General features: G+C 39.9%; 1 protein-coding gene across 3 annotated transcripts in view; it reads left to right on the forward strand.

Moving 5' to 3' along the window:
- Positions 1-27,939, forward strand: part of INTS1 (integrator complex subunit 1) — a 2,399,836-nt gene that overhangs the window by 1,100,771 nt on the left and 1,271,126 nt on the right. For all 3 annotated transcript variants that reach the window (XM_044089756.1, XM_044089757.1, XM_044089758.1), the window contains exon 20: positions 13,099-13,228. In XM_044089756.1, coding sequence (XP_043945691.1) covers positions 13,099-13,228 — 130 coding nt within the window. The remainder of the gene's footprint in view (positions 1-13,098; positions 13,229-27,939) is intronic.

Raw genomic sequence — 27,939 nt, forward strand, 5'->3', positions numbered from 1 at the left:
TGTTAACTCACATCTGTGAGTGTGTGTGTCAGTTTGGGAAATTTGTTCCTATTGGGAGGCTCAAACTTCAGTATTTGAGGATGTACATCGTTTTGTGTGTTAGTATTAAGTTAATTAAGTTTGGTTTTAGGGGGTATTGGGTTGTATTTTTTGAGGGTTTTCAATAAAACAAAAAGTTTTATTAGATGTGACATAGGCTGAAATGGATACGACAAGAAACAACTGTGTAAATGTTCAACCTGCCAGATAGTGTATTTATGTAACAAAAAAGGTGGAACTAGACATTTAACAAAAAAAGCTGTCATACATAAAAGGTGGGAATAATAACTTTTTAATGTAATGATGTTTTCAAAAATGTATTTAAATGTCAATGATCTCACAGATAAATACAAAAAAGAAAGAGTAGTGAAGTATATTAAATATAGAGTGCACATAACTACACTACAGGAGACACACTTGGAAAGAACCAAATGTGTGAATTTGATAAAGAAAGGTTTCAGGATGGTTATTCAGCGGAATACCTGGGGCAAAGGGAATGAAGAGTACTTATATTAATTGCAAGAGGAGCTCCAGTAGTGATAGAAGATGATACAAATATAATAATGGTAGATTTGTAATAGTAAGGGGCTACTGGCAAGGGAGGAGGATTAAACTGGCATGTATTTGTATTCCACCTAAAACTGCTATAATTGAAGTTAAGAAAATTCTGGGAGAAATAATCAGCTTCCAGGAAGGAATATTACTTTTAGGTGGGGACTGGAACTTGATTTGCAGCAGTGAATATGTATCTAGGGGGGCCCAGAAGGGAAAGTGCAACAAAACAGGGTAGACATTTGAAGAAATCTTTGAAAATATTTGGCATGGGAGATGTGAATTCAATAATAGGAGTTTGGAGTAAATTTACATATTATTCCCCAAGATGCAAAAACTGGGCTAGGATAGACAGAATTTACATTTTACAGGAACATGTGCATTTATTTGAAGGTCTTGATACTCACTCAGTAACTATTTGAAATCATGCGTCATTAATAACTAAAATAAAAACACAGGGTAATGAAATAGAAATGAGACACAGGCACTTTCCTAACCATCTGTTGAAAAGAGATGAATTTTAGGAATGGGTAGTAGAAATTATTCAGGAGCTATTAGAGAATATAGAAATTTCTTCTGAAAATATAACTAGGGAGTGGGATAAAATTAAAGTGGTGTTTAAAAATGGGGTGGAAATAAAAGAAAGGGAGATGTGGTTAATAAGTAGCAAGACATATTTAGAGCAACAGACAAATGTTCAAGTATTGCAGACTAGTGGGGATCTCACAAGAACAAGAAGAGGAGCAACTGCAGAATGCTAAACGGAAAATGAAGGATTACCTCACTATTATGCATGAGTTTAGAAAGATTGCTGGTAAGTGACTATTTTTTGATAATAACTCTAGAGCACAAAAACTTTTATTACCACAACTGAGATAACAAAGTAGAAAGGGATGTCGTCAAGCTTAGGGAGCCTATAACAAGTAAAGTAACAAGCGATGCTCTAGAGGTATTAGAAATATTTTAGAAATTCTGTGAAAGTCTGTATAAAGCAGAGAAGCATGGAAATCAAGAAAAGGTACAAATGGAAATGTTTATGGAAGAATTAAATGTGCCAAGGTTAGAGGTAGATGAGGCACAATTACTAATGGCTAGGATAGGGGAAGTGAGATAAAAATAAATAGATGGTATTCTTGTGGAAGTTTGAAACTTAGGAGGGAAAAACTGATAAAGATCTGGAAGGTTCTGTTTAACGGAATTTTAAGAGGAGTAGAAGTACCACCATCTTGGAAGAAAACAGTGGTAGCTGTAATATCTAAAGAGGGTAAAGATCCGTCATATCCAGCTTCATACAGTCCCATTTCAATACTAAACCATGATTATGAAGTGTTTGTCTGTAATGGCTAAAAGAATGGCAAACATGATGCCAAAATCAATATATATGATTTAATGTGGTTTTGTTGAGGGAAGGCAAACATTTGACAACATAAACAGAACAATGATGATCCAGAGGGAACAGAATGCAAGAACGTACCACTGTTAGTGGTCTTGATGCAGAGAAAGCATTTTGACAGAGTAAGTTGGGACTTTATGAGCAGGTCAGTAGAAGCATTTGCATTTCCTGATAAAATTGTAAGGTTGATTAGGATATGTGAGGGATCGGAGATAAAAATTAAAGTGGATGGGGTCCTCTCTGTTAATTTCTGCTTCAGCAGACAAACCAGGCAGGGTGTCCTCTCTCCCCTTTATTTGCATTTTATATAGAATGGTTGGCAAAATATACATAACTCAGAAAGTCAAGAATATAATTAGTGTGGTAGTTAAAAGCTGGCTGTGTTTGCAGATGGTAGTTAAAAGCTGGCTGTGTTTGCAGATGGTATTATTTTACACCTGAGAAAACCAGAAAGGGACATTAGAGTGTTGTGGAACATTTTGGGACAGTTTCATGTATTTTTGGGATACAAAATGAATGAAGCTAAAATAAAGGAAATAATGGTAAATTATGTACCCACACATGAATTTGTTCAGCTATATCTATATTTATGGGGACATGATAAAATGAAGTATTTAGGAGTATGGATTAAAAATGACCTGTGTGGCAGCTAAGGGTATATGTTGGAAGAGACTGAGCAAAAGATAGTACAAAAACTGAGAAAATAGAAGCTCTTTTATGTGGATATGGATACAAGATACAAGCAGTTAAAATGTTTTTAGTCTCTTTAGTCTTATACACAGATCAGTCTTATTTTTATCAACCAGAGGAGGAGTTGTGGATAGCAATTAATAAAGAGCAGAAGGATTTTACTTGAGAGGGGAAACTGGTAAGACTGCAAGAGTTAAGTCAGATAAGCTGATTCTTTGAGTAGAACAAGGCAGATTGGGATTACCTGATTGAAGGGTATTTCAGAGCAACACAGTTAAGGCTCCAGTACAAGCAGAAAACTGTAATTCAAAGTGGAAAGAGATGATGATGATGATGAAACAGGGAGGAAGCTAAAGAAACAAGGAGAGACGGGGATTTTGGATGCAGACCTTTAAGCATGATAACAATAATCTTGCAGAATAGTATACCCATAAAGTGGCAGAAAGTATTCTAAGAACTAAGCCAACATGGGAATGGAGAAATGAGATTATTCCAATAGGGATGACTGTAATTTGGGATTCAGAGAGTAGGCAAGAGGGGCCTTGAATTTATTGGAGAAAACTGGGCAAAGGAGCCAAGGTATTGGGAGCAAATAACTAGAGAGGGAAAGGCAATAGAATTTGAAGATGCCAAGAATTTATTTGGACTGCAAGTTAGCAATTGCCTTCCCTATCAAGGACTAATATAGTACTGGGGAATAGAAAGAAGTGGGGGGGTCCTAAACGAAAGACCAGCACTTGTAGTAGAGTTTTTAGTAGAATCTAAAACAGTAACTGCCATTAAAATAGGAATAATTAGTAGAGCATATAAAATATTCCGTGATAACTAAAAGAATCAGTCAGAGGAGGTTAGAAAGGATTGGGAAGAGAAATTGGATAACTGACTCACAAAGAATCAATGGGAAGATATAGGTATGTCTCCCAAATATGCAACGGAATCTAGAAGATTCAGGATTTTTGCTTGGAAATGTTTACATAGATATCTTTATACCACAACTAGAGTCCAGAGAATTTTTCCTCAGATAAACTGCAAATGGAGGTGTGATATGGATGAAGGAAGTAATTGGGAACATATTTTCTGGAAATGTAATGAGTTGGCAGACTTTAAAGATCCCCTGCAGACTGCTCTGTCAGAGATGCTGGGTGAGCAAATTGGTGTAACTGAGGAAATGATTTTTCTGAGCTGTGATATAGACTAGGAATTGCCTAGACATAGTAAGGCCCTATTTAGTCTAATTATGGTGGCTGCTAAAAAGCAGTTACTTGAAAATGGAAGTCAAAGTCTAAACCAGCTGTACTAGAAATAGAAATATAGTAACAGAGATAAAACAACTGGAATTGAGAGCAAATTACATAGGAAAAAAATGGGAATTATGGGAACTGTACATACAGGGGAGGAAGGAAGTTTAAAAGAAGGCTGGACTTGAATTAGCTATGTATTGTTTGACTGACAGTGATTGGGTAGATTATAAGTTATGTATAAAGTTTGCAACTAGGATTACGTCAGTATGTTTGTGAAGTAAAATGCTTGCAACTAGGATTGTGTCATTTGATTTGTTTTCATTTATATAAATATATGATTGCCTATGTCATACGTGATAATTTATAAAGATGTTTCGTTTCTTGTTTAAAAAAAAGAAAGAAAGAAACTTGATCCATTCAGGATTTCAGGATTTCCTTTCTTCAGGTTCTCTTCTGGATAGATGTTAATTTGCTGAAAAATTGAATCTGATGATGATATTTTTGAAGTGAGAGAGGAATGAGAAAAAACACAATACAATAAGTAAGTAAGACATCTGAACTTCTGTGATGTGAGGAACCCAAGCCTTGGGTATCCCACCAGATATTCAGAGATGTTTATAAGACTGCACCTTTTGAACTGACCTCTTAGTTGTCTAGCATATGTAATACGTCTGCTCTTATATCAGTAATCCCTTGTCATGTTATTCTGTAAACAAGTCTTAAAACTTCTTCTGACAACAGACCCATGGTGGTTGTTGCCCTGGAGAATGTCCTTTAAGTAATCATCCTTTTCATTGGGAGTTTTTCCATAAGTTTCCTTCCACACTGCTTTTAGGAAAACAGACTCCAGTGCTGTGCTGTCAAAATTGTCCTGATCAAATCATATTTTTTGTCATGATTACCAAAAAAAAATGAAGACGAGAAAAAAACAGCTTTTATGTTTCTGTTTTTGATGGGCACCCTGTAGCTTTTGATCTTTAAGTTTATTTATTTATTTGTTTTCGTTTGTTGGCAAGGAAAGTCTGAATAGGTGTAGAACCCGTTTTCAGTGGAGGCCTTGAGAGAAAAGTTCCATTGGTACAATACAATACATGATGCACTGTAAGTTAATACAGATAAATTGAAAATTAGTGTCATATTGACAGTTCACTAGAAATTTTTAAACAGTAGCATATCAAACTGGTTCATGTTGCATGAAAGCATATTGATTGAATAAGAGAATACACTGACCGTGTACAGTCACACTGGTAGTATACAGTCACACTGGAGCTTCCACAAGAGTTCCCCAAGAACTCTTTCCTGCCTTTTCCTCAATCGCAATAGTACCCCACATTGCCCTATTAATGGACCTTCTCTTTCTAGTTTGACTTTGCCCATATGGAATTTGTTTCTTTGTTAAGACGTTTGAAGTTTGACAAGTGGAAGACCATGACCCCTTCATCTATAGTTAATTGTTTTGCTCTTTGTTAGCCATACTGCATTCCTGTCTTGTGACTGCCGGCAAGCCTACTTAAACAGGTTCCTGCAGTTCCTTAAGCACAGTTATGTCCTTTTGCTTACCTGGTGAGGCCAGCATGTGAAAGAACTCATTAGTAGGCTACTGTGCCGGAGTGAGGCGAAGTGCAAGCACCCTCTGCTTTGCCAGGTAGAGCTGGCATAATAGTTTTACATGACAAAAATATCCTCCTTGCCACCAAGATCAAACTTACCTTCTCTCTCCCATTCCTACGTGGCAAGTTCTTATAGAATCCATGTCACTAACTGAACCAGGGTTTCCTAAGGCAAATTCAGGATTTTCTTCCTTTTTGTCATTGAACTGGCATGTATGCATGCATTTTAATAAATACATGCAAATATTTCCTCATCACACAAAATACAAATAGATTTAAGACTAATTAGTGATGTTATGTTGTCCTATCTCACCTTCATTCTTACTGGATGGGTTTGGAGGCGATCCTTGGCTCCGACTCGGCCGAATACACTAGGTCAAAGTCTCTAACTTGGCTCATGGCAGAATAGGTATCCCATTATGCAGTGGTGTAATTCCCCAGATCTCATTTTCCGTTGTTCGAGTTTGGATGCTCTCTCCTTGGCTGTGGCTAAATCATTTTAATAGCTTCTATTTTTTTCCCTTTATTAAGCTTTATTTAGCTTTAATATTGCTAATTAATAGTTTAGCTCGTGGTTGTTTGTAGTTTAGCTGTTTAATCTTGCTGTTGTGTGGTTGTCTGTTAGTCATCATTAATCACAAGGCCTTTATCCTTTTCCCGTCTTTTTGTAGTGGTGTAATCACAGTATATAATTAGTCTTTGTTTCCCCTTTTGTTGTCATATTAGCTCGTTTTAGTTAGAGAGCTAATTTTCATTCTGTGTCCCAGCTCTACTAGGTCTGTTTAGGTTATAAGGCCTAGTGCCCGTTTTATTTGGAGGCTGTTTACCTTGTTTTTGTCTTCCTGTGTCTCTCGCTCATAGCTCTACTAGGTCCGTTTAAGTTAGATGGCCTAGTGCCCATTTAATTTAGAGGGCAGAGCTCTTCCTTCCCTTTCTTGTCTTATTGAAAGAGTTATAGTATTGCCTAAAGCTTTGATTAGTTTTTTGTGTGGCAGCTTCTTATAGAGGTGTATTTTTTAGGCTTTACCTTATTGTGTTAGTGCTGTGTCTTTCTTACAATGTCAAAAGAAACTAAAGAGAAGGAACCCAAGCCTTCAGGGTTTAAGAAGCGTCAGAAATGTTTTCAGAAGATGTCCAACACCAATGGGCATAGCATTTGTGTTTATTGTTTGGGGGCTATTCACCTCCAAGAGACTTGTACATTTTGCCATTCCTTCAGCTCTTGTGCATTACAGGAGAGAAAGAACAAACTAATTCTCAAAGGGCTCCTGAAACCTTCTTTTGAAGAGGCTGTACAGAGCACTTCTTCTAGTAGGTCCCCTTCCTCTAAGAGTGATAAGACTTCTAAATGTCCATCTCCTGCTTCTTCGACTCAGTCAGAACTGCCTCACAAATTGGCAAAGACTTTTGATGCCTTGACCTCCTCGGCTCCACAGTACTCGGAACCGACAGAGGTCATGGACTTGGACAAATGTAGTCCTTTGGCTCCAAGGCCTTCGGAGCCGAAAGAGACTATTCTTCGGAGCTGGTCCACTGATCTGTCACTGGTCTCCCCTACCTTGAGATCTCCCATTTTGGAGAGATCTCACTCACCAACTCTCTCCTGCAGGTCCTCTAGGAGCTAATTGGATGATGATGTGGACAGGGTGGTGCGCAGACTTTTGAAGTCACTGGCACTGGCTATTGTTTTTGGCTCTGACCCAGTCAGTTCCAGAGCCAGCAAAGACTATTACATCCACAACGATTCCTCCTCTGAGCCAAGCTGGATCTTCGGAGTCGGAATGCCAGGTACCACTTGTTGTAGATTCTTTGGTTCCGAGACCCCTTCAGGAGATTTCGTAACAGACACCTGCTCCGACACTCTCGGTGCCATCCGCAGTGTCTAGGTGCAGAAGTTCTCCGGTCGGCTCTGGGGGGGGGGTGATCAGACCAGAGTTCTTGCGGTTCCTAGTTTACCCCCATGGAGCTTCAGCTCAGTTACTTACATCAGCCTCTTCGGAACCGGAGGTGTCCTCGGAGCCAGGAGATCTGCCTTCGAGCTGATGAGAAGCGTGCTTTTCCAACCTATAACTCTACATAAGGATACTGGTATTCTTCCCCCCAAAGCACTGGCGTCTGTCTTGGCACCACCCCATCCACAGGACAGCAGAGATTTAGAGCCTCAGGGAGCTCCATTGGGCAATCCCCACTCTTCCGATACTTCCCCAGAATACCATTCTGAGGAGGCTCCCCAAAAAGGACATGCAAGAGGAAGCATGTGGATTCCCCTGATGAGTCCATAACCTCTGACACTGACCTCGAGGAGTCAGAAGGGTCCCCACAGTCGTCCTCTGAAGATATCTCCTTCACAGATATCCTAGAGATCCTGAAACAGAGAGGCAAATAGAAGTCCATTAACCCTTATGAGGAGGAGTCAGTGTACCTGAAGGCTTTTGGATCTCAACCTTTAGCCTCCTGGGTATCTCCGCCTTTCGATGAGCTGTTGGACTTGGTTAGTCGAAAGGAGTGGGAGTCGCCAGACACTATGGAACCAGTTCCTCAGAGGCCAAATAAATTCTTGTCAGCACCTTTGGAAAAAGAATTCCTCATGAAAGGTGTTCCCATAGATGCTGTGGTGGTGGCAGCAGCCACCAAGAACGAACTGTCTGAAACATCCTCATCTGTCCATCCACCGAACAAGGACACCCGTACAATGGACAGATACAGGAAGCGTATTTTTTCCTTAGTGACTTTTACCCTTAAATCGCTGAACTACCTTACACACTTTACGAGACTAGAAAGAGATCTCCTGAAGGAGTTAGAAGATACTCTCCAAGGTTCATTGGCTGTGAGGGTGTCAGAAAAGGTGACCTCTCAGCTATCTAGATTAAATTCCATTGTTTACTCCTCCATGAGACTAATATCCTATGCAGCAGATGGAGCGAGCAGGGCAGCGGGTTCAGGAGTTTCCCTGAGTAGACACTTCTGGATGGGCTTGTGTAACTTTGCAGAACGCTCCTTTTGATGGTTCCTCACTTTTTGACCCAAAGTTAAGGACACACTTACCAGATGCGAGCAGAAAGGGAAACCTCTCTCTGCCATGGGAGTATGTTTTTCCGTACCTTCAGGACCTTATCCTAAAGGTCAGAAGAGTGGGAAAATGTGGTTCAAAAGATCCCAGGGAGTTTTTCAAGATGCATGAGGTGATCCCTCCCCCAGGGGCAGAGGGGGAGGCAATAATGGTAGACATCGTCCTAGAGGCAGATGGGGTCTGCAAAATCAGGGTGATCATGATTCCTTTCGTGGCTGACCCTACCAGCGCTCCTGAAAGGAGGCTTGTCTGCTCTACTCTGGAGGCAGTTGGGGGACATGTATCATTGTACCCAGAAGCCTGGTGCGATATCACAAGAGACAAGAGGTTGCAAAGCATAGTATCCAGAGGCTATTCCATTCCTTTTTGCCATCCTGTCCCACAGATCAGAACAATCCCAGATGTTCCAACCAGTCAAAGGGAACAAGCAACTGTAAAAATCCAAACGTTGCTAGAAAAAAGTCATCCAAAAAGTCCCCGAAGACCATATAGGATTCAGAACTTATTTAAGATTTTTTTTAGTGCTAAAAACAACAGGGGACTGGAGACCCATACTGGATCTCAACAAATTAAACGAATTTGTGAAGAAGTCTAAGTTCCGAATGGTGACACTGCAGTCAGTTCTTCCCTTTTTAGGGATAGACAATTGGATGTGCTCAGTAGACCTCCAAGATGCGTACTACCATATAAAATACTGGTTTCGAGCCCTGCCCTTTGGTTTCACTACAGCCCTCAGAGTGTTCACCAAATGTATGGCAGTAGTCACGGCTCACTTGAGACATCTGGGATTCCAAGTGTTTTCATATTTAGACGACTGGCTCCTAACTGCCACCACCAAGCATCTTCAGCAGGTGAGGGACACCACTTTTCAAACTTGTTCCTGGTTAGGGATTACAGTCAATTTACAAAAATCTGCCTTGTTGCCCTGTCAGCATATTACATTTATAGGTGCAGATCTTAACACCGTCTCGATGATGGCACAACTTCCTCCGGACAGGGTTTATGTTCTCAGGCAACAAATAACCAGTCTTTTACCCAGAGAAAAAGTGAAAGCAAAGATGATTTTGAAAGTCCTAGGAACTATGGCTTCAATGATCACCTTAGTTCCCCTAGCCAGAATGCATCTGAGAATTCTTCAATGGCTCCTATTTGCTCAGTGGCCATTTCAAGAACTACCCATGTCTCACCAAGTCAGAATCATAGACTCATGCAAGAAAGATCTCCTATGGTGTCTTCGGTCTGACCATGTGACCATTGGACGACCCTTTGTGCCACAACTACCTGTAGCTACAGTGACCACAGATGCCTCCCAGGTAGGGTGGGGGGGGGCATTATCTGGGAAGGACTGTCCAAGGCACGTGGCAACAACATGAGGCCCATCTGCACATCAATGTTCTAGAGATGAGAGCAGTGCTCCTAGCGTTGCAGGCTCTCCAGGACTCTCCCATTAGGAACGATTGGAGTCCAGTCACACAACATGTCGGTAATCTGGTACATAAACCAGGAGGAACCAGATCTTACCCCCTTTGTCGAGAGGTGCTAAGAGTATGGCAATGGACAATTTCTTCTCAGCGCTTTCTAGTTGCAATGCATATCCCGGGGAAATCCAACATGATAGCAGAAAAGCTCAGCAGGGCTATTTTAATGCCTCACGAGTGGTCTCTGAACCAAAACATAGCGGAAGACATTTTCCAAAGATGGGGTCAGCCTTGCTGTGATCTGTTTGCCATTCCCATGAACACCAAATGCAGCAACTACTTTGCCCTAATCCCCCCCCCCCCGGGGAGTCAAAGAGAGACGCACTTGTACATGGTTGACCCTCGGGACTTCTGTATACTTTTCTTCCCTTCCCACTCATACTCAAAGTCATCCAGAAAGCAAAACTCTTGGGAAGCAGGCTGATTCTGATTGCCCCATACTGGCCTTGTCAGATTTGGTTCCCCTTTTTCCTGGCCTCACCTACAAGAGAAGCTGTGGGTTCTAGACCCAGTTCCAGACCTTCTGAATTATATGTCTGGAACTCTTCATCCTGCTCTCCAAACCCTCAGTTTGACAGCTTGGCTGCTCCACTTCCAAACTTAGTCAGGCTTCAAGACTTCACACCAGCAGTAAAACACATTTTGGTATCCTCTCACAAGGCTTCCACCAGAAAGTTATATGCTAGTAAATGGAAGAGGTTCTCCTTCTGGGCACAAGCAAAAAACATGGATCCCTTCTCTGGCCCACTCAGTTTAATTTTGGAATTTCTGGTGGAACTTTTTCAGCAAGGCTCTGCAGCAGCTACAAACAGAGTCCAACTAGCTGCAATATCTAATTTCTACATTGGTGAATATACTCCTAACCTGATGTCACACACACTGTGTAAAGCATTTTTAAAAGGCACTTTTTTATTGAGACCTCCCATTAAAGAACCTGTTCCTCCATGGGATTTGAATTTTGTCCTGACTCACCTAACATTACCTCCTTTCGAGCCCTCATCTTATTGTGATCTCATATTCCTCTCTTGGAATACTATTCTTCTGGTAGCTATATCTGCAAGAAGAATCTCGGAGTTGCAAGCCCTGTCTATCAAGCCACCATACTTGATTTTCCAGAGATATAGAGTACTCTACGTACTAATCCATCGTCCATGCCAAAAGTTTGTTCCCAGTGAAATCTAAATCAATCTGTTGAACTCCCAGTGTTTTCCCCAATCATAGCAACAAGGCAGAGTACAAACTTCAATTGGATGTGCATAGACAACTTAGATTTTATCTACATAGAACTTAAGATTTCAGGAAAACAGATCAATTGTTCATTTCCTTTTATGAAGCAAAAAAGGGCATGCCAGTTTCAAAAATTACTCTTTCAAATTGACTCTCAAATTGCATTACCTTTATATACTCTTCAAATAACAGGAATTTACCATTCAAAGTTAGAAGCCACTTGACTAGAGCATTAGCAACATCCTCTGCTTACCTGGCCAGGTTGTCAATGGACAGTATTTTGCTACGTGGGCAACTCCACATACATTTATTACTCATTAAAAAGTTGATTTGGCCTCCAGGGACAGGGCTTCCTTTGGTTCCACTGTGCTCAAAGGTGTTCTTCCATGAGCCACCCAGGGAAATGGTGCTAGGGACGTTGTCCCATCCAGTAAGAATGAAGACGAGATAGGACAACATAACATCCCATCCAGTAAGAATGAAGGGAAGATAGGAAATCATAACACAAAGAAGTTATGTACTCACCATAACATTCCATGTTTGTTGTCCATCTCACCATTCATTCTTATGACCCCTCCCACCTTCCCCCAACCAAGGACTCTTAGAGGACCTAGAGGTGAAGTTTTACTTCATAACTAAAGGAGTTCCCTTGTATTTTCCTTGTTCTTTCTAAACCTGATGTATCATTGTAATTTAGACAGATTATTTATGGTTGTCAGCAAACAAGATCTGGGGAATTACACCACTACATGATGGGATACCTTTTCTGCCACAAGCCAAGTTAGAGACTTCGAGCTAGTGTATTCGGCCGAGTTGGAGCCAAGGATCGGTTCCGACCCCATCCAGCAAGAATGAATGTTGAGATGGACAACAAACATGGAATGTTATGGTGAGTATATAACTTCTTTTTCTAGTAGTGTGCTGACAGAGATTACATATTTTAATTGGTGGCAGTAGCATACATTTTTTTGCGTTAAGAAAGAAAGACTATTTAAATCCTCCTCTTTTGGTAGAAACCACTGGCATTTGTGTACATTTCTGTACTTGTTTGCAAGTGAAACAGATAAATTTCACCAGTTTAAATAATTTCACAGGTGGTTCATTTGCTTTGTAAAGAAAACACAAGGAGATTTTTGATAAAATGAATTTGTGAAAGCACACACCTTCTTGGGTTGAAGTTGTCATTTAATATTTGACAAATGTGTCTGTTTTATGAAGTTATTATAATCCAGAGCTAGGCAGGTACAAAGGAGGTGACATTTTCAAGCAGTGTCATGTATTTTACGAAACAAGCTAAGGTATAGGAGGCAGAATGATAAGAAATGTAAGTGTATGAACTTCGTATAGTGACCTGACTGTTGAATAAGGAGTATTACTTAAAATTGTTTTGACTTGCATGCATTTATTTACTAAACTTGATAAAATATTGATTTCAAGTTAGTGTAGGGCATGTTTATTGGACTGGTGGGTATACAAGAAGGTGGTACAGTACATTTTCACTTTATTTTCTGTATGACCCTATTAAAAAAAGTAAAGCTTATTTCCATTAAAGAAACTAACCTTTGGTATTTAAGCATTACTTTTGTGGTCATTAAAGGCAGTAGTCATCTTAGCTGGATTAATTTTGTGTTGTTACCCAGCAGTCCCCCACCACCCAGTATAGGATAAATTTGTAAGTATGAGGAGGTGTTCTGTCATGTTTGTGACCCAAGTGGTGTTAGTCTTACCAAGACAGTTTTGAAGGAGACAGGCATCCAGGTTTTACTGATTAACATTTTATTTACTGATTTTTCTTTAGAGGGCCTCCTCGTAGACCACCACCTAATGTTCTGGAGCAGGTGAAGAGCTTAAACCAGTCATTGCGCTTGGGACACCTCTTGTGCCGTAGTCGTAACCCTGATTTCCTGCTGAACATCATTCAACGTCAGGTAAGAAATTAAGAGGTATTCTTATTACATATTTGGTGATATTGGTGACAGGCGGGACAGCTGAATATTTAAGAGTTTGAGTGATTTATTGCCACTAAGATTTGAGGAATTTCAGCAACACTGAAGGTGGGTAAATATAAATTAAGTAGAGTTCATTACAAAACCTTCAGCTGTCCAGACTGTCAGTGTTGCAGAGTGTAATTTTGCTGTATATATTTCCCATGTGCAAAATGGGAAAAGGTTCTTGATGGTGATACCAATTTATGTTGGAGGCTAAATTCCCTTCCGTGACTTTGCATTTTAATGTCCTTCTCCTACCTCTCTACATCTCTCTTTGGTTATACCCACTATCTCTGAGTACCTTGGCTCCTGTAGATATTTGTTACATTTTACCTCTATTTCACATTTCTGCTTTTTCATAATTTTACAGTTGTGCATACCTGAGTCTGTGCATCTTCTGTTGAATTTCTGCATCTGTACCTCTTCTCTGTGACGTGGATGTTATTCAGGTAGGTTCATGGTGTAAAGTCTTCATAAGAGTTGGTTTACCTAGTTGTTTTTAAAGAAAGCTTCTTCCACTCACTGGGTTCTAACTCATCAACTTTTTACATTTACTCTATTTAAAGGGTTTGATAATTTTCTTTGTCATAGTGGGATTATAGACCTAGTAGATAAGCCATCACATACTTAATGTTCCCATTTTTTTGTATTGATTGTTTTCAGTTTTGATTTTTAGATCTTTGTGGATCGTGATGAAAAATGAAAAACTGTTGTTAAGCAGAGATTCACTTACTAAAACATGATATCATGGCCAGCCTGTAACTGAGATAATGATTCCTCCCACTTGGCAAGTTCCTGTTCTCCAAGTTTATCTTTCCATTGCTGAGACATTATGCTTTATAACATCAGACATTGATTGCTTTACTCTTTCTTCCCATAACAAAATTATGTCTTTTTCTTGGGAAGGAAAAGAAGATTCTTAGTCTAGTTTTCTTTTAAACCATTTCTTAATGATGCTGTTTCAACAATCTTAAACCATCATCTTAACTATTTATGTTTTGAAGAAGGCATGAAGTATTTCTAAGCTGTATGGAGGTTTACCTAAGCCTTCTTGAACTAACTCCTACATGATACCTTCAGCACTTGGCCAATAGCTCAGAGACCTCAACATCTGGCCAGTCATGCTGTGTACAAAGCCCAAAAGTAGTGGACAGGTTTGGAAAAAAAAAATTTATTCCTGTACCATTTTTTTGCATTTGTATTTTTTATATTGTTTTGGCCCTTTGCCTGCTTATTATCAAGCTTCCTTTCCATTGGGCACAACCCTGTCTAGTTGGGGGGGGGTGTCATCCAGGCAGCCATGATGATACTTTCTGCTCTCATTATCCAGCATCCTGGTAACAACAGCTTCTCTTTACTGTAGACTGACTCCCACACAAGGATGACCTGAATACTCGCATCACCAAAATTATCACCTGTGCTCCCTTCTGTACGCTTGTGTGCTTCTCCACATCTGTGGATACAAGCTACTGTCACTGGGTTGGAAAACCACACCCAGATCTTTCCTGACAGCAATTTCCAACTGTGTGTAGCCAAGGGCTTGTCTTTTAGAGCAGAAGCTTGAGCCGGATGGGAACCAGTCCCTCTCCACTCCACTCCACTCCACTCCACGACAGATATACCCAGTCTCCCTGCCTGCACCATCAAACACCTGGACCACTAATTGAACTTGAGTCACCTGGACTATAATATGGGATTTACCCTCTGTCATCAGCGCAAGTGAACTTATGTATATTTCATTGTATGTCCTACTGCTCCCAGTTACAGTTGTCCTTGGTGATAAGGGTTTTGGCTGATTTTCCAAACTGACTGTTTCAGAGATAAGTATGTCCATTTTCTTTTCAGTGCTTTCAGCAATGTTTTTTTTTCCTTAGCTACTGCATGATTGTCTCCACTGACACTTTAGCTGGGGGTGCAACCTGCTGCCATTTGCTTGTTCTCTGTGGTAGAGTTGTGGTTCTCCCGCTTTCATTAGGATTTCTTCCATGCCACCTTGAGTACTCCATTTCAAGAAGATATTCTTTTTGGTTAGATGTAACTAACTTGAAAACAAAACGTATCAAATTGTAGATGACACAAGCAGACATCCATATGCTCATTCTTTCTCTGTACACTAGCTCATGGCTGTCGGAGGTGAAGCCCTCCTGTCAAACACTGATATCTGGCCAAGTGACCAGTGTTGTTATTTCATTTGGGACTTGGTGTGAACTCACCCAAGATGCCAGCTCTCTTTCTGACCTTACAACATTCCTGACTTTCTTTTAGATCTGGTTATGGTTGAGGTGGGTTCTCCTGGTTTTGCCTCAACTAGAGTTAACCCCCCACCCCTGGGTAAGATGAGTCCTGGTTATTATCCCACAAAAAAATCCATGATGTAGTATGGATGTCTTTTGATAATGAGGCATTAGTTGAGTATTTATTTGCCAAAAGTCAGAATATGGCACCTGTTCTGTATAAAACCCCATTTTTTAAGATTTAAGGATCCAAGAAACAAAGCAACTGAAACCACTTGAACTTCTGAAAGTCTTATTTATTCATGATACAAGATTCAAAGAATGCAAGTTAAAAAAAAAAACTTTCACCTAGACTTAGTCTTCATCAGGCACATAAAAAACAAATACAATAGATAAAATGTAAGCACATCCATATATATCTCACAAATAGTAAAACACATGTCAATTCTAATTAAGTAATTAAATAATTAAACCTGTTGATGTCACTCATTTAGAAAGGGCTTTAAAACGACATAGCCATTCAAACCTGGCTGAATGTGTGCTTTCATTTTAAAAATCCATTTTAATTCTTCATTTTCAATTATCAGTTTAACATCTCCTTCTCGTAATGGAATGTGCACTACTTTTAAAATCAAATTTAAAATTGTGATTTACTCCTATTCAGAATTTCTGTGGACCAGTATTGATGTAAACTAACAGCTTGCTGGTTGCCTAAGTGCGCACATTCTGAGACTGCCAGGTTGATTTTTTTTTTTGCCACTTTCACATTTCTGCTGTCAGTACTTCCTTTCATCAGTAAAGTTCTTTATTTGCATGCCTGTACAATGTTTTATATTTCTGAGTGACTTTTTGAGTACCAGCTACTACCGACAGGATTATCTCATCTGTCTTGGGGAAGAGTATGATGCTGACAGTTGCCACTTGTTTCAAAGGCTTAACATAGCTACACTGCATCAGAGGAGAGAAAAGTTGTTGGGCTGCTTCATGTCCAGGAAGATGGCAGTAATTAAAGCCCTAGACAGATTTCCATGTGGAGACCTGAGGGAAGTTCCTCCTTACAGTCCCAGATGTAAATCAGTGCATGATTTCGGGGGCAAATACGTGGCTAGCCTATGCAGGCTTCAACCTGCTTAAGTTAAGTCCAGTGGTTTAACTCCCCCACCACCACAAGAACCTGCATATAGTAAGCTAACCTTCTCTATCTAGAGATCAGACCTAAACTGGTCATTGACTTTGTTGGAGTGCTTATATGGTCAGCATTGTACATAAGTTATAACAAAGAAAAAACATACAGTAATGTAAAATATGGATGCAACTTGTGTTAGATAATTCCTGACAAATGCACTCTGGAGTATAAAGCAGCACAAGTAACATATATAACAAAGAAATCCAGTTGAAGAGAAGCTACACTTAAGTAATATACTTTGAAGTTCATTCACTGGATTCAAATTTCTTTTTCTGTCAGAAACTGTGTGGTGTAACCATTCACGGTTTTTATGTCTCTAAGGTCCATGAAGCATCACAACAGCACAATACGATGGTTTGTCTCCTCTAAACCAGGGCCAAACAGATTTAACAACCCTGTACAAGTCGAATAAAAAAATGTCCATTTATCACTCTTAAAACTAAGACCTTAAATATTCACTGCATGAGTTAGATTTCCAAAGTGCAGTAGCTACAGTCTGGGAGGAGAGGATCCAAAAGCAGTGAGACAGTGTTTCTTCACATTAATTCTGCAGTGATTCATGTTCATAGGTTCATATGAGGCTAACAACCACCACAGATCTTTACAAGCTTAGCCATGCAACCCAGCCCAGTTTTGTCCAGAGTTCCTTGGATGCCTATATGGCGGGGTATGTTAGTAAAGAGGTAGCTAAGAGTTATGTGTGTGGGAGTATGTTAGCTGTGAATTAATTTACTTGCTGTCGACCTCTGTCCATCAGAGACATGGGGCTCGGGATATGGGTGAATCTGCGAATTTCCAAGCAGTGATCAAGGTTTAATTTGAACATGGTCAGAGATGAATTCTACTTCATCTAGATGGGGAGTTTATGTCTTTCTGGGGGGAGCCTTTGAGACGCATATCAATCCCTCAAGCAGGTTCTAATTATGTTGCAGACAAAGTTCAGGTCCTTTGCTGTAGTGTTTCTGATGGTGTTTGTCTTGCAGATATGCAAGAGATCATCAGAGCTAGATCCAAGGATGCCTTATATGCTAGGCATAGATCGCCTCTCAGTAACCTGTAGGAGACTGGATACAGAGATGGGACTTTATAGCGATCTGTGTAGGACAGGGTATTCATACTATGAATTCTTCTGGTGAGGAACCTCTGAGGGCATTCCAACTGTTATAAGTGCCTGGCTAGGTAATTGCCAAAGAGGGCATTGTACTCAGTAATGGGTCTGATAACGGCTGAGTAGAGTGGTACTGTTACTTCACTGGACCTGGATACCATACCATTACTTATTAGTTGGGCGACATAGAGTGAATTTCTTACTGTCTTGGCTACATGTTGGTCAAATGCCAGATTACTGTCTACATATGTTCCCAGATCCCTAACTATTGGGTCAGCTCTTAAGAGTGCTTTACCGATGAACTGATTATCTTGGGAGGACAGTTTCCTAAAGAGCAGTATAATGCATTTCTTTGCATTGACTTTTAATCCATGGCTTTTGCACCAGTCGTTTGTTTCCATTAGACCCTCTTGTAGAATGTTGATGGTGTTGGGGGGAAGTCTGGGATAGCTCCCAGTTTACAGTCATCAGCGAATTTGGTGAGCCAGGTGCCTTTGACATTAGCCTTGACATCCGAAAAGTAGATGCCAAACAAAAGTGGGCCCACCGCAGAGCCCTGGGGTACTCCACTGGTGACTGGTCTCTTGTTGGAGGTAGTCTCACCGATCCTGACTTCTTGGGTGCTGTGTGTGAGCCAGCTGTCAATCCTGTGAGTTATATAGGGGATTTATGCCTAGTTCTGAGAGTTTGTCAACAATACGTGAATTGGGGTATTGTATAGCTTGTCTTGTCCAGGTCAAGGTGGGCATTCTGGACCATTTTCCCCTCATCCATAGCCATGGTGAGCCTCTTGAAGAAGTCTACCAGGTTAAGTAGAGAAGACCTTCCCTTAAGAAAGCCAAACTGGGATGGGACCTGTGTCTGTAGCTTGCCATTATCCTCATCATGTCCATGAAAATTTGTTCCATGGTTTTGCATATTAGATTTGTCAGACTGATGAGTCTGTAGTTCCCAGGGTCAGTTGATGGTCCACCCTTATGAAGAGGAATGACCATTGCAGCCCTCCATTCTCCTGGCACATAGCCTGTTTTGAGGCTGTAGGTGAAGAGTTCTACACGTGGTCCTGTTAGGTCATGTTTTAGGCTATTTAGGAAGCAACTTAGGATATTGTCTGGGCCCTGTGAAGCAATGTTTTTGGCCTGAGAGCACCTCCAAGACCTGCTCCTTGCTGATAGTTGGGGGAGGAGATATGCTAGAAAGGATTTCATAGGGGGTGGTGGTGGGGGAAGGTGATGTTAGAACCAAATTTATCAGTTAGTAGATTTACCATGTCACCCTGTTCAATGAAGGTTGTGCCATTTATCACCAGGTCTACACACTGTTGAGTATTACTTTTAAAATTCTTGACATAGCTGAAGAAGGCCTTGTTATTGTCCTTTGCCTGGGAGGTTGTCCTGACCTCATAACTGGCCCTGATGGAGTTTTATTAGACCACTTAGTTTCTTATTTAGTTGAATCAGAGAGCTCTTGTCTCTGTGAGAGTTGCTCTTTCTGATTTTGGCCATGACTTGTTTTTCCTTTGTTATATAGCCTGTTAAGATAAGGATTCCATCAGTGTGGTTTGTTTTTGCTGTTAGATCTGGTGTAAAGCAGCCTTAATGCAATAATTTACATGTTTGTACAGGGTTTCTGTAAATAATTCTGCATAGGTAGCCATGTTATCAGGGTTTGGGGGAACTGTGAATTTTGGCAAACTGTCATGTAATAGAGGATGTAGTTTCCTTTAGTGTAGTTCCTGTTTTGAGTTTAGTTGGGTTTTCTGGATTGAATTTTATTTTGAGGGAGACAACTTTGTGGCCCATCTTCACCATGTCACCCTGTTCAATGAAGATTGTGCCATTTATCACCAGGTCTACACACTGTTGAGTATTACTTTTAAAATTCTTGACATAGCTGAAGAAGGCCTTGTGATTGCCCTTTGCCTGGGAGGTTGTCCTGACCACATAACAAAGTTGTCTCCCTCAAAATCATCAGTAAGGTGGTGGTGGGGGGGATTATAATGCTGTCCCATGCTGATGCACACTCTGGTCCAGGGTGTTTGTGTTGGTAAAATCAAGGAAGAGCTATGACTGTGGGTTGGAAGCAGTGTACATTTCCCAGTCTATAGATGGGTAAAGTCTACCATGAATAAGTTGTTTGATTGGATGGTGAGCACCTCTAGAAGGTCTAGGTGATAGTTGTGTGCTTCATGGGTCATAGAGGGTGACCGTGTCTATGGAAGTTTGGATGTGGTTGAACTCCAAGTCAGCATCCTGTTTAACGAACCAAGAGTTGTATTTGCTGCTAACACAAATTGAGACATTTCCACCTTTAGCCTGTATCTGTGCTGTTATTGGTTTAAATGTGTGTAAGGCACTTTCACTGCCAGAGTTTTTTCTGCAGCTTTAAACCAAGTGTCGGTAACAGCAGGTATGTCTACATTTTCCATAGTGAGGTGAGCTTGTATGGTATGGAGTTTCTTGTTTGGGCTGCTAGCATTGAGTGTTAACACCTGAAGGTCACTTTCAGTGTGTTTGTTATGTTGGTAGTTTTGTCATTTTGAAATTACCTAAAAATTGTGCATGGGAATGGATAGAGTTTTAGCCAATATCTGAAAGCCCAGAGGTAACCAGTGCATACCATCCTTAGCAAAGCAAAATGGCCTGTTAACCATATCCTCCCTTGCTGATAGATATTTGATTCCCCTGCAGTGATGCTAGAAACTAAGGTAATTATTAAAATCAGTAATTTTCTGTTCATACTGTGGTATCATCCTTTGTGAAGGTAGAATGCTGCTCAATGCAAGGCATGTACCTATCTGTGATGCATATTCAGAGAGACGCATAATGTCTGCTTTCATGTCCCATTCAGAAAAGAGACTCAGTGAACGCCAAGAAGTCTACGACAGAAAACAACAAAAATCTATGTTTTTTTCAGGGGGCAAGCCCCCCTGCTTCCCCCACACGTCCATATATTATATACCTCAAGATCACACTACAGTGGGGAAAAGGGTAAGTTCCCTAATCCCCACTTTATCATGATCTCCATTCAAAAGCTTCAACCTTTCAGAAAATCAATCATATGGTCTCAACCATATGACTTTCTGTTCAGTTTGGTCATGTACACCTACAAGAACTGTGATAGAATCATATCAGTACCTGTGATGCATTGACCTGAGTGCATATACCGTAGCTCCAGTTAGACAGCTAACCATTATCTTCTCCTTGTCCATCCTGGTGAGAGGAGTGTCAGTGTGTCGTAGAGTAGAATCCCTTGTGACAAAAGCAATGTAGGCTTATGTGTAGTTTTAGATGCTGCTTTTGATGTGTGCTTTAGTGATAGCTAAGTGTAGGTGCTGCATTTTGATGGCTTAGGAGGTCTTTGAGGTTTGGAGAGGTTTCTTTTAAGTGTCCCAGCATAAGAAGGCCTGTGTGTGTGGTGAGCTATGTATGTGAAGGATGTTGTGTGTGAGTGTGTCTGTGTCTGTGTCTGTGAGTGTGTGAGCATGTGGTGTTGTTGACAACCTTGTTTGTAAGAGGTTTTTGCCTCCAATAAAGTTATGTAAGTACAGCTCACGCATAATGTGTTCTCTGTTGTGGCTTAACCATTTTGTACCATGGATTGTAACTGTGAATAAAGTGTTCGTGAGTTTAAGCAGTTTGGACTTTTTCGTGATTACTGCTTTACTCTGCTCTGGTGCGTTACTTGTAATTTCCTAGTTTTATTTGTGGCAGTACATTTGAGTTTGATGGCGTCTACAGCATTAGAGCAAGAGGGCAGTTTTTCTCCACAATCTACTCCATTAATACTGAGGGGCTGTGATAGTGCTGCGTCGGCAGCACCAGCTAAAATTAACAATTCTGCTGGACACGATACACTTTTTGACTCACTTTTCCAACGCATGGACTTCTTATGTGCTAGACTTGATCGAATCGATTCTCAGCAGCAGGAAATGAGGAATTTACTTGCTGTGCCTCTTGTTACCCCTTCTTGAAGTTAATAATACAACTATTTTGGATTCTTTACCCGACAATGCTATGAGAGTTAACGCGTTTGATGTATCTTTTAACTCAACTAACCACGTTAACTCTGGGCTAGTATTTAATGAAGAAATGAACGCTGTTGATAACAATCTACCTGTTCCTGGGAGTAGTACAGGGACTATTCCACTTGGTCCTGTGCCGACAACAAGAGTTGGTATGGTTGACACTTCAAATGTTAGGTCAATTGGTAAACCACTTAGCAATGCAACTAATTTGGATACTAACGGATTCTCTGACATTAATCGATGGCTTACAGAAGATTTTTCGTTTGCACGTCAGACAAGTAACTCTACCAATACGGAGACTAACACCCAAGGTAACAACAGTGAGGTAAACACATCTTCCGATATAGTGTGGAAATTACAAAAGTTTGATACGTTACTAGTAAAAATGAAAAAATTACAATTGGCAATTAATTATTTTAATGAATGTTTAACACGCAAGGTCATTCCTAAGGGGCTTAGGCACCACCAATTTCCTACTGGGTTGGTCCCAATTCAGAGTTCCATAATGACCTTTTATTACTTTTTGAACGTAATGGTGTTGACCTGTTAAAACTGATGGTAAAACATTATACAATATGGGTAAATGAGCTGAGTAAAGACATCATTGCGCTCGACTCCACTATTAAGTTGGACACTCAATTTGAGAGATACAAATTTGAGTATGATCGCAGCTTTAATAGTGTGAACCAATACCTGGGCAAGCTAAGACAGAATAAAATTAAAAAATTGGAGCGCGATTGTGTTACGTATGAGAATGGGACAGCTTACCCACTTCCACCTATTTCCCAAACATGGCAATATGTGCCTTTAAGCAACGAGAACCAAGCTAATAATTTGAATAATGATAGAATCCCAAGTTATAACAACAATTCGAATAACTTGGGGTTACATGACCCTCCAATAACAGATTATCTTGATTCAGTTAATGAAGATGAACCCGCTGTGAGGAGAAGCGAACGCTTACAAAATCGTAATAAAGGTAACAATCAAAATGGACAGTTTAAACAACCTTTTCAATACCACCAGGTTTTTCACGAAGGTGTACGGCAGGGAGCCTTACCCAAACAAAGGAACAACGTGTACCACAACAGAATGAGAGCACAGAAACCCAAGTGAACTATGAAGTATTACATACTCACGAACTAGGGACAGACTGCATGTTTATTACACAGAACTTGGGGGTCAACACCTTAACAGTTACTGAAGGACACAATCGTATGACTGATGAAGATACTTGTATACATCAAGTTGAGTCTGATGTCATGTTACCACCAACTGTTGACAATATTGAAGGTATTATTGATGACAACTTTGCTGACCAACAAGCAGTTGATCTAGTTAGACCTGTGATTAAAGTCAATAGTACTGGTGACTTTAAGATCTACAACTTTTTTTTCAGTGTCTGTCCCGAATGAACTAGTTGAACTACTGTCTAAGGGGTACACCTATGTTCCTAAAAACAACTTGGACTTGGTTGGTACGACTTTGGACATTAAATTTTACACTCGAAAATTTAATTTTAATTTGATGCTTGGAGGATACGAAGGAAACAGTGTTAGTACAAATCCTTTTCGTATTCCCAGTGTATTTAATCCACCTTTGCACCCATTAATCCAACTTTTTGAAACTATGTGTGTTAGATTTGAGACATAATGTAAAATATTTGACTAATGTTAAGAACTTTAATGAAACGAACAAAGAGAACGAACTTATTGAGTTCGTCAGACTCCACAACTTACGTATTTGTAAGCCCGATAAAGGGGGAGGAGCCGTAATATTTGACTAAGAGGACTACTTTAATAGGATGACTGATTTGGTTAATAATGCAGCTTATGAGGAGAGCTCTAGATCTGAGATCAATAAGGCATATTCATCGATTAAAAGTAGTATTGAAGACATGTTTATTGAAGGTAGACTACATGAGGATCAGTACAACTATATGTTAACTTTATACCCTAGATATCCTAGGTTATTTGGTATACCCAAAATCCACAAGAACATCAACCACCCCCCTATGCGACCACTCGTAGACAGTCGAGGTTCACCAACTTACACTTGTGCTAAATTGGTCGATTCTATTTTGAAAAAATATCTTAAAGACGAAGAGCACATTTGTAAAGATTCATGGTCATTTCTAGCTAAAATTGACACACTTGAATACGACATCAACTGTAACTTTTTAACAGTTGACGTCAAGGACTTGTACACCTGTATTCCCCACGACATAGCTACTGAGTTGGTGACTACCACCCTAAAGAGAAAAAATGCATCCATGGTGAAAACTTCCTTGGTGATAGAATTACTTGAAATTATTCTATACAACAACTATTTTATGTTAGGGGGTAATTTCTATTTACAAAAGGTGGGAGTAGCAATGGGCTCCCCTTGTGGAGCTAGTATAGCTAACACAGTAATGGCACAATGGGAGAGAGAATACGTTTTTAACAACAATCCCTTGAGTGAGAAAATTTGTTTTTATACCAGATACCTAGATGGCATTTTTATACTAGTAAAAGGTGATGAAACCTTGGGCCAAAATATCATTGAGACATTTAACTCTTCTACATCTTTTTTGAAGTTTACATCGACATTCAGTACAAACGCTGTGGCATACTTGGACATTTGGTTAGAGAAAAAAGATGAACTAAAAGCCTTTGTAGCTACCATTCACAGGAAAACTACATATTCTAACTCACTCTTACACTTTTCTAGTTGTCACCCTAACTTTCAGAAGAGATCAGTTGTTAAGGGACAACTAGTGAGAGCTGCTCGTATTCTAAGTCTAGATACTGACTTTGAAATTGAGTGTGAAAATTTAAAAACTATGTTCACACTTAGGGGATATCCACTTCCCCTTTTGCAAGCCCTTATAAAAGAAGTTACTGTTAAAAGACAGAGAGGAGAGTACAAGCCTATTTTGAGTGTACACACTGACATACCAACTACTATGGAAGTAACCAATCTTGATATTTCCTTTAACACAGTTAGTGCATCTTTGAACAGTAACATCAAAGTTGATAAGGAAAGTTATCCCAGATTAATCTGAACTTTTAACATCAATAGTTATATGACAGTTGATATTATTAAAAAGAACTGGGATATTTTCAAAACTAATTCCTTATTGTACAACAAAGTGGGAGCTCACCCTGAAATTACTTTTAGACGTGGTAGAAATTTGAAGAACTTACTTGAACTACCCCCTGTTAGTTTTGTAAGAACACCTGGTATGTTTAAATGCCAAAGTTGTAACAGGTGCAATTGCATACTTGAAACAAATACATTTAAAATTAATGGGAAACTTTACAACTTAAAACATAGAACTAACTGTAATTTTCGCATGGTTGTTTACCTCGCACTTTGTCAACAATGTCCCGGTTTCTACGTTGGAAAAACCGAACGTAGACTCCGGGACAGAATATATGAACATCTTTATGCAATAAAAAAGGTCAAACAAGAAAACGCATTAGCAAAACATATCTCATTATGTAAAGACCATCTTTTTAAATTTTTAATTATTGACCAAGTAATAGATAAACAACAAAGAGCCCCTTTACATTTGCTATTAGAAGAGAAGGAATTAAAATGGCAGATCAAATTGAATTCTTATTCCTTCCCGGGACTCAATGATCTGTGTTCAATTAGTTGTGTGTTGAAGCTAAAAAGTTTAAGAAGGTAAAGCCAATAGGACAGGTAGTATTAGATACTGAATTTTACTACATATTTGTTATGTTTAATTATTTTTACTTCTTAATTTTATTATTTGTGGTTGATGAAGTAAAGCCCTGTTTTATGAGCATTTTTACATTTTGCAAAGGTCTAGTACATTGTGTGTATATATAGTTATATGTTTGAGGATGTACCTTTAAATTTAAACCTGAAACACTACGAGTATATTTGATTAATGTCAGCTGTTAATGCTTGCTTTAGAGTTATTTAAGCTCTTTGAAAGCAGTACACTGTGAGAAGTTCTGAGGAAGTCCACCGATTCAGGTGGACGAAAAGCGCTTTAACTGGATTGTAACTGTGAATAAAGTGTTCGTGAGTTTAAGCAGTTTGGACTTTTTCGTGATTACTGCTTTACTCTGCTCTGGTGTGTTAATTGTAATTTCCTAGTTTTATTTGTGGCAGTACATTGAAGTTTGGATGTGGTTGAACTCCAAGTCAGCATCCTGTTTAACGAACCAAGAGTTGTATTTGCTGCTAACACAAATTGAGACATTTCCACCTTTAGCCTTTATCTGTGCTGTTATTGGTTTAAATGTGTGTAAGGCACTTTCACTGCCAGAGTTCTTTCTGCAGCTTTAAACCAAGTGTCGGTAACAGCAGGTATGTCTACATTTTCCATAGTGAGGTGAGCTTGTATGGTATGGAGTTTCTTGTTTGGGCTGCTAGCAGTGAGTGTTAACACCTGAAGGTCACTTTCAGTGTGTTTGTTATATTGGTAGTTTTGTCATTTTGAAATTACCTAAAAATTGTACGTGGGGATGGATAGAGTTTTAGCCAATATCTGAAAGCCCAGAGGTAACCGGTGCATACCATCCTTAGCAAAGCAAAATGGCCTGTTAACCATATCCTCCCTTGCTGATAGATATTTGATTCCCCTGCAGTGATGCTAGAAACTAAGGTAATTATTAAAATCAGTAATTTTCTGTTCATACTGTGGTATCATCCTTTGTGAAGGTAGAATGCTGCTCAATGCAAGGCACATACCTATCTGTGATGCATATTCAGAGAGAGGCATAATGTCTGTTTTCATGTCCCATTCAGAAAAGAGACTTAGTGAACACCAAGAAGTCTACGACAGAAAACAACAAAAATCTATGTTTTTTTCAGGGGGCAAGCCCCCCTGCTTCCCCCACACGTCCATATATTATATACCTCAAGATCACACTACAGTGGGGAAAAGGGTAAGTTCCCTAATCCCCACTGTATCATGATCTCCATTCAAAAGCTTCGACCTTTCAGAAAATCAATCATATGGTCTCAACCATATGACTTTCTGTTGAGTTTGGTCATGTACACCTACAAGAACTGTGATAGAATCATATTGGTACCTGTGATGCATTGACCTGAGTGCATATACCGTAGCTCCAGTTAGACAGCTAACCATTATCTTCTCCTTGTCCATCCTGGTGAGAGGAGTGTCAGTGTGTTGTAGAGTAGAATCCCTTGTGACAAAAGCAATGTAGGCTTATGTGTAGTTTTAGATGCTGCTTTTGATGTGTGCTTTAGTGATAGCTAAGTGTAGGTGCTGCATTTTGATGGCTTAGGAGGTCTTTGAGGTTTGGAGAGGTTTCTTTTAAGTGTCCCAGCATAAGAAGGCCTGTGTGTGTGGTGAGCTATGTATGTGAAGGATGTTGTGTGTGAGTGTGTCTGTGTCTGTGAGTGTGTGAGCATGTGGTGTTGTTGACAACCTCGTTTGTAAGAGGTTTTTGCCTCCAAGAAAGTTATGTATGTACAGCTCACGCATAATGTGTTCTCTGATGTTCTTCATTCCACATTGCTGCAGTCCTAACCATTGGGGTAGTCCGCTGTCCAGTCGGCCCGAATACCAAAGTATATGGCTGACGTCGGTCAGGGCGCATTAGACTGACGTCAGAACGTCAGGGTACTAATGCGCATGACCGACGTCATATCCTCAGTCTTTTTTGCCGCATGGTCCGATGCAGAAGCAATTTTGCGAGTGCAGGTTGGCGTTCTGAAAGTTTCTGAAGTCAGAGTTTCAGACCGAATTCAAAGTTGGCTAAGTACCCCGTTGGGGAATATTTTGGTTTTTTCTTGCCTCAGTATTTAACCGGATGTCAGAAAAAGTGAATAACTGTATTTCTTGTGGGAAACAGATACCTCATAGGGATTACCATACTTTGTGTATACCTTGTTTAGGGCCTGAGCACGACGTTGTTGGATGCGCTCTTGTGCTAGATTTAACAAACGCACTATTAAGAGAAGGTTAGACTGTGCCAGGTTAGTGTTTGGGAAGCGTTGTAATTATAAAATGCCGTCGGATGCTCCGGCGGCTTCGACTAAAAACGCAAAGATAAAGCAGCAAAGCCTAGGGTGGAGGAACCGACAGTCCCAGGCGTCGGTTCTTTGGAA

This window comes from Protopterus annectens, chromosome 12.part0 (assembly GCF_019279795.1).
Source record: "Protopterus annectens isolate FY-2018-M chromosome 12.part0, PAN1.0, whole genome shotgun sequence".
Lineage (NCBI taxonomy): Eukaryota > Metazoa > Chordata > Ceratodontiformes > Protopteridae > Protopterus > Protopterus annectens.